General features: G+C 40.9%; 1 protein-coding gene across 2 annotated transcripts; it reads left to right on the top strand.

Moving 5' to 3' along the window:
• Positions 1–1,364: 1,364 nt before the first annotated feature.
• Positions 1,365–18,639, top strand: slc43a1a (solute carrier family 43 member 1a). 2 transcript variants are annotated; one of them, XM_066649379.1, is made up of 15 exons: positions 1,365–1,631; positions 4,703–4,857; positions 5,339–5,525; positions 7,033–7,088; positions 7,223–7,299; positions 10,568–10,660; positions 11,258–11,388; positions 11,724–11,845; positions 12,893–13,039; positions 13,203–13,238; positions 13,664–13,793; positions 14,124–14,259; positions 15,310–15,383; positions 15,996–16,119; positions 16,583–18,639. In XM_066649379.1, the coding sequence occupies exons 1-15, from the start codon at positions 1,621–1,623 to the stop codon at positions 16,784–16,786; spliced, it is 1,683 nt and encodes a 560-aa protein (XP_066505476.1). In that variant the 5' UTR covers positions 1,365–1,620; the 3' UTR covers positions 16,787–18,639. The 2 variants fall into 2 exon arrangements, with proteins under 2 accessions (XP_066505476.1, XP_066505475.1); XM_066649378.1 differs by having other exon boundaries at positions 4,700–4,857.
• The last annotated feature ends 275 nt before the right edge of the window (positions 18,640–18,914 follow it).

Below are 18,914 nucleotides of genomic sequence, written 5' to 3'. Positions count from 1 at the left end.
CACACACCCACACACACACCTGTCCAAGAGCTAAAATACATTTTTATTAATGTTAGAAAAGCTTGAAATTTTAGCATATACTATCCTTGGTTTGGGTTGTTTATTTACCAATATTTTTATAATATATTAATTATTAATTATGATAATGCTTTAAAACGAGCCAGGAACTATATATTAATGAATACATTATAATAATGTTATGCTTTTTGGAGGATAAATAGGATGACAGAGTGAGGCATCTGACATTTTGCTCAATATTTTGTGCAAGCAGGAAGCAGGTACTATGTCCTTGCAGTGTAGGTGGCATTAAAATCATATTAAGTAATTAATAAATTAATAATAATAATAATAATAATAATAATAATAATAATAATAATAATAATAACTGGTGCCCCAAACATTCACACCTTTTAAATGAACGTTGATTCAATGTCATAATTTCAACACTAACTGATGCTTATGAGGCAATGTTAAATAAAGGTTGTTTAAAGGTTGTTTTTCCATCATCAACGTAAAAATATGTAATAGAACCCTATTTTAACACTTATTCAATGTTCTTTGCTATCTGAGTAGCCATCCTGTTCATGGTCATTGTGAATCTGGAGCCAAACCAGAATCACTGGGCACAGCACAGGAACACACCCCGGATAGGACATCACAGGGCAAATAATAACCCCCACAGGTGTGTATTAGAGTGACAATAACAATGTTATATGTTAATAGTATTATAATGTATATTATTTAATATTATTAGTATAAAAAAGAAATGAAAACTTAATTCATTCAATTCCGTACAGTTAATAAACAGTGAGTTAATTAATTCAGTAAAGTTAAAAATAATTCAGTACAGTTAAAGATAATTGAGTACAGGAAATAAACAGCGAGTTAATTAATTCAGTACAATTAATAAAGAGTGAGTTAATTAATTTTGTACAGAGCTGTACTGAGCATTTAACATCACCTCCACTAAAATAAACCTAATCAGGGAAAAGGGGTGGAGTCACGTTTTAACCACAGAGTTATACATATTATGTGCTAATAATGAATGAATGAATGAAATACATATTATTTAATATGAATACTATTTGAATACAGTTTCGATTGAAGCTGTGTCCCTGGAAAACCTGAATATCAACAAACCTGTAACCTGAGCCGAGTTCTCAGTTGAGGGGCCTCTCTCAGGAGGGTCCCCACCTGTGGAACTGCTACAGACTGAAGTTTATGGTTGTTTTCTGGATTCTGCTGTGCCTTTCGGGAGCAGAGGGGGAGGGGGTGTGGTAGGGGAAAGACCTTGTTGTATCAGTGTGAGGCTGAAGAGGAACTCAAGGGCAGGGAGGGTGTGTGAAGGAGGAGGGTGGTGAGAGAAGGGAAAGAGTTAAACTGGCGGTTTGTAGAGGAGTAGACTCGGAAAGAAGGAGTTAAACGAGTTTAAAGTTGTGTGTTCTCGCGGTTTGAGGGGGGTTAGAGCTGCTGAGGGCCTGAGGACGTTAGTGAAGTTAGGCTGGGTGAAATAAACTGCCTTGTTTAAGGTCCATTCGGGGGTTTAGAAGACAACAGCTGGTTTAGTGAGCTCTGAATTGTCGTTGAGAAAAAAGGAGGGGACACGTGGTATTGACAACTATGGGAATGAAGTAAGTTATTGTGAACTTTTGTGTTCTTTTTAATGTATATATTTAAGACAAAATGACATTTAAGACAAATATGACACTAGAGATGAAAACAGTGGATAAATAAGTTCTGTAATATAACACAATGCGTTTTAAACTGGAGCCGTGTCATCTTCCTGATGGTGAACTAACACGTGGCACTGAGGGAAGTGGGGATGGATTGTTACTGATTGGGTTTCATTGTATTTTTCTTACTTCTGTTGACATTAACACGCCGACAGACCACTTGTTCACTTTTGTATAAAGTTTTTTAACTGTTCTAACCGGACTCTGCTGTGTTGTATGAGCTCTGTATCCGGAACCAGGGCTGGGTTTCCCGCATTTTTTTTACCACGCTGTGAAACAAAGACCTATTATTCACGGAAAACCCACGCAGAGACGGAAAATAACCCCAGTTTTAATCGAAATGTGACTAAAAGTTAAGTATTTTCTCCCTCAGGGTCGCTCTTTGTCCTCACGTCTGGAGCTTAGTGCCGGACGATACTGATATCGCTTGTCGATAATTACATTTGTACCGCGGTATCACACTGTTTTACGGTGTGAGTATGATGCTGTGCTATCACGTTGTTTGTGTTTCAGTATCACATTGTTTGTATCGTTTTACCATCTTATATATCTGCTATTGTGTCACTAAATCTTCTCCAGGAGCTGGAAAGCATTATCTCATATAGTTTATGTTGTAGTGTCATATTGTTTGTAATATGGTGTCAAGTTTTTGGTTAAAGAGTGGCTGTGTTGTTTTAACAGTGCTACCTTTAAATTATGTGAAAATAAAAAAAAATGACTGAAAATAGAAAGGCTTCATATTAAATAAATATTAACATATAAAATTGTATAAACACAAAGGTCTTCTCCTGTAAGTCTAGCACCAATGAGAAAGCACCACAACTTTTGTTACGTTGTGTTTTATATTCTCCATGTGTTAATTTAATCAAATAAACTGTGTGATAATCAAAAATGCCCCTTTGACCACAACTGTACCTCCCCCAAATCCCAGAGCCCAGGTCAGAGTCATTGGGTTTGAAGCAGCTGGACGCTACTAACACTCCCTCTCAAGTCTCGACTATTATGACCCTTCCCAGTCAGAGAGTGACCCCTCCACCCCCTGAGCGAGAGGGTGATTAGAGGCTGAACACAAAGCTGGAGAGTACAGAAATCAGATGGGGGGTAGATCAGAAGTTATTGTTAGCAGCAGCTATTTTCTCTGGTTCGTGTGTCGTGTACAAAAATATCCAGACGGTGATGTGTGAATTTGACTAATTCGAAAATACAGAGTGGTCCCTGGGGGGGGGCATTTGCAAGCTCTGGAGCAGCTGCAAATCAGCTTAAGTTTGCCATGCACAAAATATATGCTAGAAGGTCTTAAAGTTTCCCAGATTTAGGGCGTGGAGCAGGGGAACAGCATTCTCTGGAGCAATCGAGCAGCATCCAGTATATTTGGGATGCGGTAAATGTATACAATTTGGTGGACATCTTTATTACTTCTAATTTCAGACTAATTGGACACAACAAATATCTGGGTATTTACACACACACACACAAACTCACTTCTCAGAGAGGTGCTGAGTCTTCAGAAAGTACTTGTGATACACTTCACCTTCACATGTGAATTCACTCCGTCACTCAGTCTACAACAGAATGCCAGAAAGGACACACATCAGATAGAAATATGCTGAGGTCAGTTTATCTGTGTTGCTGACCGATCATTAAAGCTGTAACAGACACACTCTTTGCATCCGAACTTGGCTGTAATTGCCGTCGGTCTTAAGCAGAAATTTTATGATCCACTTAAATGTGGAATGGTCTATTTCATTCTTAAACAGAATCTGAAATTGAGAGGAAATTAAACGGGCCGGGTGGTGTAGGGACCAGTGTGTGTGTGTGGTGGGTGGGAGGTTTGGGTAGTGTGTAGTCTAATAGAGCGTGTGTGTTACAGTACAAATCCCCTCCTGAGCTGGGCTTTTCAGGACAAAGCAGTCCAGTGGGGTGCATCTAATCACATTAAACACAAAGGAGCGTGCGCCCACTGGACCGGTGACCCTCACACTTCCCTGCTGACCTCACTTCAACTCGAGGGGTGAAAACTTCCCCTCGCTCTCTCACAGCTTTATCAGCGCAGCTTTATTCTGTGGCGATGTGTGCATTATCCCTGCTGAAAAACAAATATCCTGTCACCAAAAAGGTGAATTTATAAGAGAAAGGGATAATGCTTCTAATTTTGGAACATTTCTATTGATCTGTTTGTTACAAGATGTAAATGAGACGTAATTGAGATTCATGAGCAGCATAAAATGCACCTAAATGTTAAGACTAAATCTTATGTCGTGACAAAAAGCAAATTTAAAAATCAAATGGAAGCTGCAGTGATGGGTGACACAGTAAATACAGAGCGTGTGAGTGTGACCTGATTGTGTCACCTGAAATTTTACAAATCTGTCGCTTTTTTATTTATTTACATTTATCTGTTACATAAAAGGAACACACTAACTCTCACTGGCCGTGAAAAAGTTTACCACAGGGTCAGTGTCACCAGCTCTGAACATGGCTGAGGCCCAATGTCCACAGCCTCCTCTCTGTGGGGTCTTCATTTGAATTTTTATTGAAGTAATAACGTGAACCTGGGCCTTGTCGTCTGAAATGTGGCCAGACAATTTTAAACCTTCAGGTTTAGTGCTGAAGCCAGTGCCTTTTAAACTGGATTAGTGTGTATTTGCTTTGTTGAGCAACAGAAAATATGTCTGACGATGGAAGATGTGCTTTCAGGAGGAAACTGAGAGCATGATGAGTTCGGTTGGGTTTGGTTTAATGGGAATTAGTTAGTGCAAGGCATTATATGAAAGCTGTTCTACTCCATGTTTTTGATGAGGTTTATAAAGGTGACACTGCTGGTGCAGTTGTTGCTGTAACATGTTGTGTCTTCGAGTACTGACGGAAAATGATGAAATTATCATAGATAGGAATTTCTTATTAATGTTCTTTTTTTCTCATATATGTTTGATATGCTTGTGACTGACTCGCTCTCTCTTTGACAGAAGGATGGCGCCCTCTGTGTCTCAGGCGTTCCGGAGGCGATGGTGGATGGCCGGTAGCGCAGTGCTGGAGAACTTGTGGTTCTCCGCAGTGTTGCTAGGCTGGGGCTCTCTGCTCATCATGCTGAAAAACGAGGGATTCTACTCTCACCTCTGCTCAGGTACGTGACCACAGAAACATGACCCTGTGTCCCGAGGCTGCCAAAGCAGTGATGTTAGGCTTCTTGCAGGTGAACAGGTGTTGATTAAAATGAGAAAATATAGACAAAAACACTGATGGATAACAACTAGATCCCTGATGGAAACGGCAGTGTTTTAGGAGCAGCAGGGTTCCACAAAACAAAGCATCAGAACATGTATTTAATATCAATGAGATTTAATAAGAGCTGAGCTTTACAGATTTAGGTATAAATGATTATACATACAAATAGAGTAGAATAAAGGAGACATGGAAACCAACCATGGAAATCAAGGCAATTCCAAATGGAAAATTGCGACACAAGACCCAAGGCACTGTGAGAAACCTGAGTTAACCCAAGTCATTAATCATTTATAAACTGAGCTGTTCTGTCCTCTGGCCCAGCCATCCTTCTTTATCGTCCCCCACATGTCTTTCACTGCCTGTGTATTTCTTTGTTGTAGAGAATGATACAGTAGTGAAGCACGTGAGTCACTCTAACGACTCAAAGCCCTGGTTGACCTGTGTGGACCAGGAGGAGATGCTGAACCTGGGCTTCACCATCGGCTCCTTCCTGCTCAGTGCGGCCACGCTGCCACTCGGTATTCTCATGGACAAATATGGCCCCAGGCCTCTGCGCCTCACTGGGAGGTAAACACACACACACACAAAGCCAGAAGAATGAAACACAGATCCTGTGCCCGAGCACGATTGTCCCCCACGTCATGCCCCATTATCCTGCACTTGCACTTTAATGTTCAGGACACAATCACACTTCCATCATTTGGCTGTGGTTTTTGGTTTTGCATTAAGGTGCTGTTTCTCAGCACAGAGTTCATGATTGTACTTATATCGTGGCTTCAGTTATTAGTCAGCACTCACATAATATATGTTGATTTATTGATTATGAAGCATAATCATTTTCACTAATTATACTGCACACACAAGAAGATATTTACAGAAGTCAATAATCACAAGTTTTACCAAATATCTTGTGGGTTCCTGTGTGTTGTCGAGTTGTTCCTTTGTGCTTTCGTCTGCCCAGATTTCCAGCAAACACTGGAACCGTTTGGACCAGTGTGACCCCTTTGCCGCTTAGCAAAGTTAGTGTTGTGTAATTGATATCAAGTTCAAGTGGTGAGATCACACTATAGGCGTACCATAACTGGTCCAACTAAACCATGACTCGCCTCCCTTTTTTAAGCTGGTCAGGTCACCGCTGCGCTGAGACCAGTCAGATAAACTGGACTTGGGGGTCAAACAGGCTCAGGGGGTGGTACGGATCGCCTGCTCTGAGTACACCTTTAAAATTTTAGTGAGCGAATGCTGAATAGAGTTCACACACGGTGGTTTATAATTGATCACAGACTAATTAATGGTCATTTACTGATTAAAACAAAGCTAAAGTTTGTATACATAAAGCAGATCAAAGAAAAGAAAAGCCCATTGAAACCACGTGAGCTGTGAGAGAGGGGGGATTTGAGGGAAAGCGCGGTTCAGCTGGTTCAGCTGGTTGTCTGGAGTGAAGGATGAGTTGAGGGGAAGGTCTCTGAGCCCCAGACAGCCCTGAGGCCATGTTTTTAGAAAAGCCCTGGCTTTAAGTCCACTGGGTCTCTACAAGCTATCTGAGCAGTTTCCTCTCAGTGAATGGAGTGATACAAATGGAGTGAATGTGGCTGAGCTCGGGTGTGGCTCTGGGCGTGGGGTTGATAAGGTTCTTTGCCACCAGTTTATCTTCCATTCTTCAGCCGTTGTGTTTCAGAACGGACCGCACCACAGTGTTTACACATGCAGCTTCTGCACTGGTGCAGGAGGAATCATGTTTTCAAAGTTAAACAGTTTGATAAACAGTCCAGTTAGCACATTTTTAATGAGTTGTGTTTCATTTAAAAATGTTTAAAAGATGCATACTTTGTATTTACTTGTGTTTAATTTTCAGTCGACTGGTGCATATGCTATAACTTGTTAGTTTTGTGAAATTGTTAGTTTGTTTTATAAATTGGAGTCTGAGTGGTTTTTAATAAATGTGATTTTCTTATAAATGTTTCTACAGCCTTTTATTTAATTGTGGAGAAAATTTAGGGTCTTTATTCTGATCTCTCTCTCTCTCTCTCTCTCTCTCTCTCTCTCTCTCTCTCTCTCTCTCTCTCTCTCTTAGTGCCTGCTTTGCTCTTTCCTGTGCGATGATGTCTGCGTCAGCGTATAAGCCTGAAGGTGAGCCAAAGAGAATACATACAAATTAATGTACACACACACACACACAATAACGTGCAGAAAATAAACCAAGAACTGGCTCATTTTAGCTGATGTCATATCACTCTCTCTGTATCTTCCCTCTCTTGTTACAGTTTTCTCTGCCCTCATCTTTCTCGCTCTGTCGCTCAACGGCTTTGGAGGGATCTGTCTGACCTTCACTTCTCTCACGGTAGGAAAAAGGACCAGGAGGAGGGGTGGCATGGGGTCAGGGATTTGTTTTGTTGTTATTTGTAGATTAACACGTGTTCAGTCATGAGAGGTATGAGGGGTGTGTGTGAGAGAGTGATATCAGGGGCACAGATGATGTGTCTAGGGAATGGTTTCCACCAATCACAGGCAGAAATTCCTACACACCTCCCAACACCCACCCCACTCCAACACACCCTTACAAGGGCGTGCTCACACCTGTTACTGTAACACTCTCACACCCAGAATCAAGGATATGACTCCGCACAAATCCAGTTAATCAGGAGTGTTCAGACCCAGTATCTGATTGTCTGACACGTCTGAATTTAGTAGCTGCTTCCTGTGTTTAAGCACCGAGGTTATAACTGTGCCTTGTATGAACTGTCTGCAGTAAGCTTGTGTGTCGAGTGTGTGTTCCAGGTATGAAAGGAAGTGAAGGTATTCATAGACCGCTGGCCGTTTATGTACACACACACACCCCTTCATTCTTATGCATGCTTACGCACACCCACAAATACACAAACACACAAGCACGCTCTTCACCTTGTATGTGCGTGTCACTGGAAAAACACGTGAACCACACTGCACTGAACACAACCTGAGCTTTCTGTCTGTCCTGTGACAGTGTGTCCTGTTCTTCTAAGAAATGGACCACAACACACTCACACTCTTTACCAGCTTGGAGGTGTTGGCACCATGTTTTGCTGTTGAAGGTTATGACCTTATACACATGGGTGCACACAGTTTCTTTGTGTCTAGAGGTTGGCAGAATGGTAGAGTAGATAAATCTAATTTAAACTGTGTGTTCTTGTGCTGTGAACTACCCCTGGCTTCATGAATGAGCTTTCTTGAATGATCAGGAGATTCTAAGACAGAAAGAAGCCTTGTGCCTCTTTAATATAACAGAAAAGAGTGTCATGAACGGAGAGCTCTGGTTCTACACTGCTGTGTTTTACTGTGAGTGTTGTGAAGAAGTCCTCGAGTAGGGGTGGGCAATTACGGCCCTAAAATAATATAGTATTCATGGATGATATTTGTGCGTTTTGATTGCAGATACTGCAAGACTCAAAAAATATTTTATGAATTTTAAGGACATATAGCAGCAAAATAAATGTCAGTGTTTTTTTTCCCTTTCTTCTTGGTGTACATGTGAAATTTTGTAACCTAACCACCACCACACGATTGAAATGACTCCTGTTTTTAACACACTCAGTGAACATACCCCATAATAAGCGTAACTGCATGGCACCATTACAAGTCACAATATGACCATTATCAATATATGGATTTTTAAAAATTAACTTAAAAATGATATTGATATTATTCTGAATGATACCATAAGACACGGCCCTAGAATTGGGGGGTTCTCTTCTGAGCCATGTGACCTGCCCCTGTTTGTGCACATTACCTTATTTAACCTTGAAGTCAAGTCTGTATTCTAGATTGTAGCGTGTGTGTTTATCTTTTGGGCTGAGTCCAGGGAAAAACACTCATTTCCTGTGTGTGTGTTTGTGTGTGTGTGTGTGTGTGTGTGTGTGTGTGTGTGTGGAGGAGTGTCTACACATTGTGTCTCTGTGGCATCAGATCCTGTTGTAGTAGAACAAACTGAGCCAATAATACAAACATATTTATGGTTTCCAGAGAGTAAAGCTTGTGCCCATGTGACTTGACGGGGAGTGTGTTAGTGTTTAACACGGAACACATACAAAGATGTGCCAGAGGTTTCAACTAGTAACGTAGTATAATAACAGATAACGTTAAACAGTCAAATTGCTAAATGACTGTAGCTTATGTTTAAAGAAACAGTAGGTAAGATTTGGTATTTTTGCTCCTGAGCTCCCCTTACTGTAGACATTTGTAACAAACGTTACATAGCACAGTTTCTGCAGTGCTGAGCACAGAGTAGCAAATACAGAGGCTGTATTCTCTCTCTTACAGCTCAGTGGAATATTACTTGAATTTAAAAGTTTTTAAAGTACAAATACTACCTAGTGTTGCCTTAAGCAGGTGTCAGACCCATCTCTCTTATGGTCAGAAATTTTGTTTGATTTATATCTACGTTTGAATAACGTAGATATAAGAGGTGGTGTGACAGTGAAATTGAAATACCTGATGATTTGCTCAGGCACCTGCAGCTTATTATAGAGTGACTCCAGTAAAATAATGGAAAGATTTGATTCTCTCTTTTAAAGTTATCAGTGTTGTAATGTTAGATGTGGGATTAGATCTAGACTGGGTTTATGACCCTTGTAAACAAACACTGCTAATGTAAATGCAGCATAAACCTGTCTGTCTGGAGTTGTAAAAAAGAAAACGTTTCCTTTAACTGTGATCGTTACACAAATTAATTTGACTTTTATGATCTACACTTGCATAAATGCACAGTGACACCTCATGTAGTTCTGTCACATTCCTGTGTGTGTGTGTGTGTGTGTGTATGAATGAATGATGTGAGAATGTGTTTCTAAGAACCTGTGTGTGAGGAGAAACCTGCTCACACCCTCATGCTGCTAGTTTTTCACCTTGTTGTTGATTGACTCAGCCTCACCACTCTGGCGCGATTTCTGTGGAAGAGAAATGCAGCACATGGTTAACAGCGTTCATTTCAATCCAGTGGAATCTCGAGGGCAAAAAACAAGTGCATCATTCACTTTTTAAAATTCGACGAAGTGTTCCCTTTACGCTTACACAGTATTCCTGTATTATACACCCTCCTTTTAAATACAGAGGGGTTTTCAAGTTCTCAAGCTCACACACTTTCATAACCTGAAAGACCCCTGGTTTAGAACCGGCTGCAAGAAAAATGACCACAACCTGCTCCATTCTCTGATTTTTAAACACTCGTTGTCTGCATCATTTCCCGTGCAAGCTCTGCTGTCCTCACTCTCGCATCCCCATTGTGCTCTTGTGCGCTTCATCAACATTATTTATTATTCTCATTTATTTATTACAATTATATTATTTTTATTTAATTATTACAGTTATAGCTGTTACTCCAGGTCCAGACCAAGGTCTGCCATTTGATAATGGCCAATGTAAACAGCACTTTTTAAGTTCAGAAAATGTGCCGTTCTAATTTTTTGACTCTGCAGGTTGAATTAAAAAGTTTCACATTTTCTTGATGTTCACTAAGCTACACTGTTTGAAACAAACATCCATCCCATGTCCCGTATTGGTGTATTTTGTTGAAAATGAACTGAATGTAGTCAGCAGTTTTAATAATTTTGTGTGTTCTCTCTCCTCTGTTGTAGCTCCCAAGCATGTTTGGAAGTCTCAGTTCAACAGTGATGTCCCTGATGATCGGATCATACGCATCCTCAGCGGTCACCTTCCCTGGAGTCCGGGTATGTGGATGATGATGTAGTAGATGGCCATAAACAGTTGGGGGTTGTTAGTTCATATAGATGTTTATAAGGACATGAACATACAACAACAAACTGATTTTCCAGTCATTTAGCACCAAGCCTTACATCTTTTAATTCATACAACTGAGATACAACTTAGAAATAGTTTAAACTCTTTTTAAATAGTGTTTAAATCATTAAGGACTACAAAGGGAATTTAATCCAGGTTTAACTCTGTCCAAAATTATTTATTTATTTATTTATTTATTTATTTTTTTTACAAATTCTTTTTGTTTTTACCCAAAAAGAGCATTCTGGGTAGAAATGTGCAATATGAAAAGCTCTACTGGACAAACTAGAGTTAGTTATTTTAGGATAAATGTTGTGTAGGGAAAGTGGATAAGAACACATTCTTTATATGTCTCGAAACCTTGTCCCTCTTGCATCAGAAACTAAGTGGACTAACTTGTTTGATGTCTGGTAGAATGGAGCAGCGTTTCTTAACTAATCCTTCAGGGTCTGAATTTATTCATCACTTTAGAATTTAAATTCACGTTTGCTGTGTAAGTCTAACTTTCTCTCTCCCTCCCTCTCTAGCTGATCTACGATGCTGGAGTTCAGTTCACGATGATCATGTGGGTTTGGGCTGCCCTCGCTACTCTGGTCTTCTTCAACTGTTTTCTGAACTGGCCGGTGGAGCCCTTCCTCACCCCAGAGCAGATGGAGATGTCAGTTAACACCATTTTCATTTCTGAGCTGTCTCTGTGATGCATAGTGTTCTACTTTTAAAGGAACATTCAGTTACCTTTAAAGATTTCTTGCACCACAGGGGGATTAAGCATTAAAGTACTTTGTGGTACCTGGGTGGACCTGTTTACGGTCCAGGTTTAGGACATAATCTCTTACATATCCAGGCTGCTAGGAGTCAGAATAATTGCTGTTTCATATTATAAAGAAAAATCAGTGAAGGAAATGACGGAATGCATCTTTAAATCTTTTGAGAGTTTATTATATGTTCTTTTCCAAAAGCCTTCTAAAATCAATTCCTCTCTGTCTGTCTCAGGCAGAAGACACATTCAGGGGACAAATTTCAGAAGGAAGCTCTGACCGCAGTGGGGGAGAAAATAGAAGAGCAGGTGAACCACTCTACGGATAAACTGACCGATGTCACCCAGGATGAGCCACGTAAGTTACCCCCTCACCCACCCGTGTCTCTCTGCTCAGTAACGAGGCACAGCGCTGCTGTCAAACAGAGACTTTGCTCTCAGTTTGCAGGGAGTACATTTTCTGTATAGATTTTGTGACAAACAAAACTTCGACTGGAAAAAAATGCTAAAATACTCAGAGATTAAAGCTGCAGTAAAGGATTCATTTAAAGCAGCCTTTTATAGAAGAAGCCGGGTATATTCAGGCCATAATTCAGGTTTAGATCAGGTCAGTGCCATGTAGGTCAGAGGACCACCGAGTTCATCTGCTCTAATGAAGTTCTTCAGCCACTGAGACAATGACATAAGTGTTTGAAGTCTCTCTGTTATAGGTTCTTTTGTTGGGGCGGAGGGTGTGGGCAACAAAACCAGACCTGGTGCTTAAACCATGCTTAATGATGTCTGAATTCCAAACCTTATTGGGTTCTTTTCATTTTCGGCTTGCTCCTTTGGGGTCACCTGTACTGGCCAGCAGCGCTCTCGCTTAAGAGTCAAATAAATGCAGAAATCCCTGCAGATTCAGCAGCAGCAGCTGAAAATTAGTATGGTTTTTATAAAATTACATTCCTGCTGGGGCTGGATACAGCAGTCCCCGCCCCCCTCCCCTTGCCCCACAGATCTATTGGAATTGTGAATTAGTTTGAGCACATTGATCATCAGTGCGGCACAGTGGAGCAGCAGGTGGGGTCTCTGTCACAGCTGCAGGGTCCTGGAGGTTGTGGGTTCGAGCCCTGCTCCGGGTGACTGTCTGTAAGGAGTGTGGTGTGTTCTCCCTGTGTCTGCGTGGGTTTCCTTTGGGTGACTGTCTGTGAGGATTGTGGTGTTTTTTCTTCCTGTGACTGTGTGGGTTTCCTCTGTGTGCTCCGGTTTCCTCCCACGCTCCAAAAACACGCGTTGGTAGGTGGATTGGCAACTCAAAAGTGTGTTGTCGTCCTGTGAAGGACTGGCAGGTAGGCTCCGGGCACACATGACCCTGAACTGGATCAGAGATGTACACCCTTTTAATACACCTCTCTCTGTCTCTCAGAATCTGTTCCGTTTCGTCGCTCTGTGTTTTCCCCGATCTTCTTGTGGAGTCTGGTGACTATGGGAATGTCTCAGCTCCGCATCATCTTCTTTATGGGAGCCATGAACAAAATGTTGGAGTTTCTGGTCACACATGGCAACCCTCACTGTGAGTATTTGATATATATATATATATATATATATATATATATATATATATATATATATATATATATATATATATATATATATACATACACACACACCATCCCTGGCATCTGCCTATAGGCCCACAGACTTGGGGTTTCATCTGTTTCTGTGCTCTTTTGCAGCATCTGAGGAGCTTGTGGATGGGGCTGAAAAGAAGGGTGAGTAATTTATTAAATATTTGTACACACAAACCTATATTTATATTCTGCTTGCACTTCTGATTCTAATTTCTACTGCAATATCTGCCTCAAGATGCCTTATAATTCATATTGCTGACTATTCTGCTGTCTGTGTAAATTTGTGTTTGTAAATATGACAATAAAGAATCTCTTATTTTTACATACATCATCAAATCTGTCAAATTTCACTTGTAAAAATATAAGGGGGTGTGTATATAGTACATTTAGCAGATCTGACCCAGCAAAATAAAATATGGGCAAGAGTGTAAGTCCCCCTAATTCCTCCTAGACTAGAGCATTTCACTGGCTGTACCAAGGAAATCAGAGTTTGAAACTTCCTGAATTAGATTAACAAATGGACCCAATTTTACAGCATCATTTTATGTGTATGTGTTTATCTCCAGTGGGCCTCTACTCATCCATCTTCGGCACTCTGCAGCTTCTGTGTCTGGTCACCTGTCCGCTGATTGGCTACATCATGGACTGGAAGATGAAAGACTGCGAGGAGGATACGAGTCCAGCAAAAACAGAAATGTGAGACGTGTACATTCACAAACACTCCTTCCTGACTCTTATAGTATGAGGATTTAGTGCAGATCAATCTAGTTGATTGTTGAAGTTGTCATTTCAAAAAGGGTCTGTCATAGCACCACCTTGGCGTGCAGGTAAAAGACTAGAGCTTTTTCTAGGCACAGCCCAGGGCTTTCTGATAAAATGGCCAAAGTGTGTGTAGAATAAATGGGTACATTCTGATGCTGATAGACCACATGCACTCTATTCATCATATTTTCTGATCACCATCTGAAGTAAGATCATATTTGTGTAACTCCTGTCTTTGTAAAATACTTTCGTTGTCTTGTCCAGGAGCTGTTCTGACAGCAAACCGAAGCGTGACAAAAAGATCCAGAAACTGACGAATGCCATGAGAGCCTTCAGTTTGACCAACCTGCTGCTTGTCTTGTTCGGCATCACTTCTCTCATCGACAGCCTGCCTCTACAGGTAAAGAGGGACCCTGAGTGCCACAGCTCTGTCCTGATTTCTGAGCACTTATCAGATGGGATGCAATTGACAAATGCCCTGGGAGGTCATTTCTGTTCAAAAACATGCTACTCTTTCCGTGCAGATCTCGCATGTCTCTTACCTCAGCCGTGATTTTTGGGTTCTGTCACAATTTTAGAGAGATTCAGTTGGGTGTGGGCCACACAGACCTGCCAGTGAGTCCTGCCAGGTCTCGTCCCTGTAGTTACTAGGTTTACTGTAAGAAAAAGAATCTTCAGCTGACTGCAGTGTCACTGTGTCTCCAGGCGAGGCGTTTGTTTTGAGAGGTGCACACACTTCTGAGTCACGAAGTCTCGTGGTTGCTATGTTTGAGGGTTGTATCAAATTAACTCGCATTTGGTTTGTCAGTTCATGTCAACGTGAAAGCTTCTGGATGCGCGTTTTAAAGTTCATTGCACATTCCTGACATTTCTTGGCTCTAAGGTATGTGGTGCTACCGGCTTTTTACTACAGGGATGATGTCGATTACAAGGTGATGAGTCATGAGGGTTTTCTCACTCACCTTAAGGAATTGTGCTGTGATGAAAGGCTCATGAACCAAAGCTTCAGATCAGGTTCCATAAACACATTTCCACTGCATGGTACCTACTGTACTGGACTCAACTCCCTGTTTAGTCCCTGGTCCCTTGCTTGGAGACTTTGATCTGGATGTCTGCATTGTGTAGAGTGCAGTGGCGTAGAGTGACGACTCTCTCTGGACAATCAGTGCTCTGCAAGGTTTAGATGCCACGGTGTAGTCCCTACTCGGCTCGCTCTGAACCACGAGAGAACAGCCACTAAACAAGAACCCGCTTCCAGAACCAGGACCTGATTTACCTGGTGGAGGAGTGGAAGAGTCCAGTAGGGACCATGCAATGGAAAAGCACCATTAGGAAAGTCACAAGGCTTCAGCTACTGGTTATTTATCTTACTCTTTCAGAAAAGTAAATAATGACGATATTAAAATTAGTTTCCATTTAAAGATTTTTAATCTGGAATCTCTCTTTTTAGATTTTGACGTTTATCTTGCACACTATGGTCCGTGGGTTTATCCATTCCTGCTGTGGAGGACTCTACGCTGCTGTGTAAGTACACACTCCATTTAATGACACTGTGCTGATATATTTCTGTTAAACTCTGTCTGGTGCAGCAACATTGAGATAAAATGCAGTGTTTTACAGGCTTTGTGGGTGTTTAACTACTCCTGTACTCCTTCCAAAATCACCCTTAAAAACAATGCATTAGTTCTGGGGATGCTGCTGCACCAGTGCAGGCAGGAACTAAACCAAACGTAGGTAGATTGATGAGAGGATGGTTGGTGAACACTGCTGGACAGCACTGATATTAACTGACCGCTTTTGATTCCTAATATGGATTAATTTGGTAAAGAATTGTAACCAGACCACGTAGTTTAGTCTGTACACTGTACAGCTGCTAACCTCATCTCTCTGGGAATATTCACATCCAGCAAGCCCTTATTTACATTCACATTAAAGGCTCAAGTCCAGATCTTTCATAATCATTCTTTCTGTGAAACAGATCTAAAGATGGATAAAGCTAATTCCACCCTCAACTATCACTATTCATGTAAACCTCCTGTAATTGGAACTTATATCATTCAGGCCAAAAGATAAAGAAATTGAATTAAATTGTCAAAGTGTAAACTAAATAATCTCACTTTCCCCGTTTCGTTCCAGTTACCCGTCCAACCACTTCGGGACCCTGACAGGGCTGCAGTCCTTAATCAGCGCTGTGTTTGCTCTCCTGCAGCAGCCTCTATTCATCGCCATGTTGGGACCTCTAATGGGAAATGCTTACTGGGTAACTCTCTCTCTCTATAGGGGTTCTGTTTAGTAAATGTTCAGACTCAGATGTTATTACAGCTTTAATGCAGTTCAGCTTCTGATTATAACATTATTTCCATTAAGCTCTGTTTGATGCTAGATATTTTTCAGGGTGTGACAAACGCCATAATGTAGACCACAGATGTGAACAGCAAAAAGGAGAGATTAGGTAGTGGCTTGTATTATTTAATGTAAGGTCAAAATAAAACCATGAACAAGGAAAGAACAGAGCCACTTTTTCTCAGATTACAGATGTTGACTCGAGCTGTGGTAAGAGGCTTTTTATTGGTATAGAGTGGTGTGGGTATATTCCTGTCCAAACTGTGTAACGAACACATCTGCCCTTTTGAGGACAGTGATGTTACCACTGTCTGCAAACACACCACTCCCTGCAGGTTCTAGTTAATGAATGACTATTTTTTTTCTCTTCCCAAATCCAGATCAATATCGGTCTCCTGATCTTCTCATTCGCCGGCTTCCTGCTGCCCGGTTACCTGTTCTATCTTCGCAGAAACCTGCTGCGGGAGAAAGCTGCGGGAGACAGGACCAACGGACAGACGGCCACCGAGAGTCAGGCCCTCAGCCAATCAGAAGCAAACGGCATCAGTCACCACAGCAATGGTCACCTCCCACAGGAGGCTTAGATCCACCGCGGAGAACTCTTTGTGGAGAATTTCAGCGTTCTCACGGAGACTCTGCTCTTTTGGACGTTACTCAGCTTTAGCATCTTTCTGTTGGTGCTGAATTATTTTCACTGAAGCCATGTATTTTGACATCAGGACTCCTCAAACTCACACAGCTTGAACAACGCCCCCTCATTAGTTGCAAGGTTTTCGTTCGGGAGTTTGTTTTATATATAAAGGTTTAATAACCTCAAGTTAAAACCTTGTATTTATTCTTTAGTTTTTATAAATTTTTGGCTGAAACTGTGGTTCTCCCTTCACCTCCAGAGCTTTAGGCCACCTGCACTCTTTCACCAGGTGTTTTTGTTTGTTTACTACAGCGATGGGCTGTGTTCACAACTCCATTCTCAAGTAAAACACATCACATTCCTTTGTCTTAATGTGACAGAGATCAGATCATAACTTTGTGGACACACTCATGTTTAACCCTTGCCTGAGGGAGATGTTAAATGAAAATGCATTTGCTGATTAAATAACCTACACAGACTTTATCAAAAGAGAAAGTGACTATAGATGATAAACAGACCTAAGATATTTGTAGCTGATACTGAGCTATGGTTTATGGAGCATTTTCACCTCCTAGAGTAAGAAATACAGCTATTAAACCAACACGAGCAAAGAGATCCTGCACATTATTAAAGTTTCACTCAAGTGTTTGTGCTTTATTCTCTCGTCTAAGATGATTCAGATGGTCTTATTTTTATATGATGGAAGCCTGTCTCTACACAGCTGTGACTGTCCGGCTCTAAAGATGCTGAGGGCAAAGAGGGTGATTTAAGTACTGGGGCATGTAATGTGACCACAGCCTTGGACAAAACAAACAAAACCCCTAAACTGCAGGGCAGAGGGTAAGCTACACACACATACACACGGTAACTATGCTAGACTACCTCAGGCGGTCATGTTTCTGCCGCTCTGACCCGGTATACAATTTTTTTTTTTTGGGGGGTGGGGGTGTTAGGTGGGTGGAAGTGTGTGTGTTTTTAAATTCCTATTTTATATTTCAGCCTTTTTATTCATTTTAACTTGAGAAATGCAAAGAAAACAATGCAATAACTTCAACTACAACCAAAGACTGTCTTTAAACTGATGCAGAAACCTAAAGCAGATTTGTCAAAAAATTGTATAACTGTAAAAAGTATGCTTTTTAAAAAATAATCTGTTATTGTCTATATTTTGGCTACGAAGGCTTTGAAAGAGAAGTCTTTCTTACCTGCTTTTACTCGTCTGCTATTGTAATGTTATTGTAAACCTGCTTGACTTTAGGCTTGTGTTGCTGTGTAAAAAGCGCTGGTGGTATTTACTCATCCTGTTTGCTTGTGATGTCAGGAAGTGGTCAAATCATTTTCCAGAGGTCAGGGGTCAGAGTGACCTGTGTTGTTCTCACTTTTCAGAGCACTTTGTTTTTGTTACAGCCAATCTTAAGTGCAGTCTGGTACTTGTACGTGTTTTTGTGTGGAACCAGTGCCTTTGATTCAATCTGTTCCAACACTGAATGTATATCTGAGCTACCAAAATCATATCCTTGCTGCTGAGGTCGAAGGCCATGTAAGAAATATAGTTATTGTTAGTGTGATGCAGGATCTTTGTTAAACAGGCACAAAATATACAGGATTTATAAATCCATTACTTGATGATAATTCTGTAAGACTAGTTTCTGATGCTACATTACTATTAGTTATTCCTTGTAAATATATCCTGTAATTTCTGTACCATGTGGAATTATTTCATTATTTCTGTACCAAAGACACTTGTATTGCTTGAAGTTTCACAAGAGCTAACTTGCTGTAGCCTGTCAAAATAAATGCATTGTTTAAAGGAAGGTCAGTCTATGTGCTGAATCATTTTGTTCACTTGTTCTGTGGAGACTCATGCAACAAACACAGGTGCTTAAATGGATAGAGAAGCAAGACATTGGCAATTCTTCCCTCACAATCCTGTCTGGAATAACACCAGCATTATTAATCAGAAATGAATAAAACATCAGCTTACAGAGGTAAACTAATTACTTCGGCCCAGTGTTAAATATTTAATGCTGTTTGCCAGTGACGAAGGACTGTCGGGGGGGGGGATTTCATCTATCAAAAGT

The sequence above is a fragment of the Hoplias malabaricus genome, chromosome 17 (genome assembly GCF_029633855.1).
Source record: "Hoplias malabaricus isolate fHopMal1 chromosome 17, fHopMal1.hap1, whole genome shotgun sequence".
Classification (NCBI taxonomy): domain Eukaryota; kingdom Metazoa; phylum Chordata; class Actinopteri; order Characiformes; family Erythrinidae; genus Hoplias; species Hoplias malabaricus.
The sequence above is the reverse complement of the archived record's forward strand: the minus strand, read 5'-3'. Positions and strand labels throughout refer to the sequence as shown.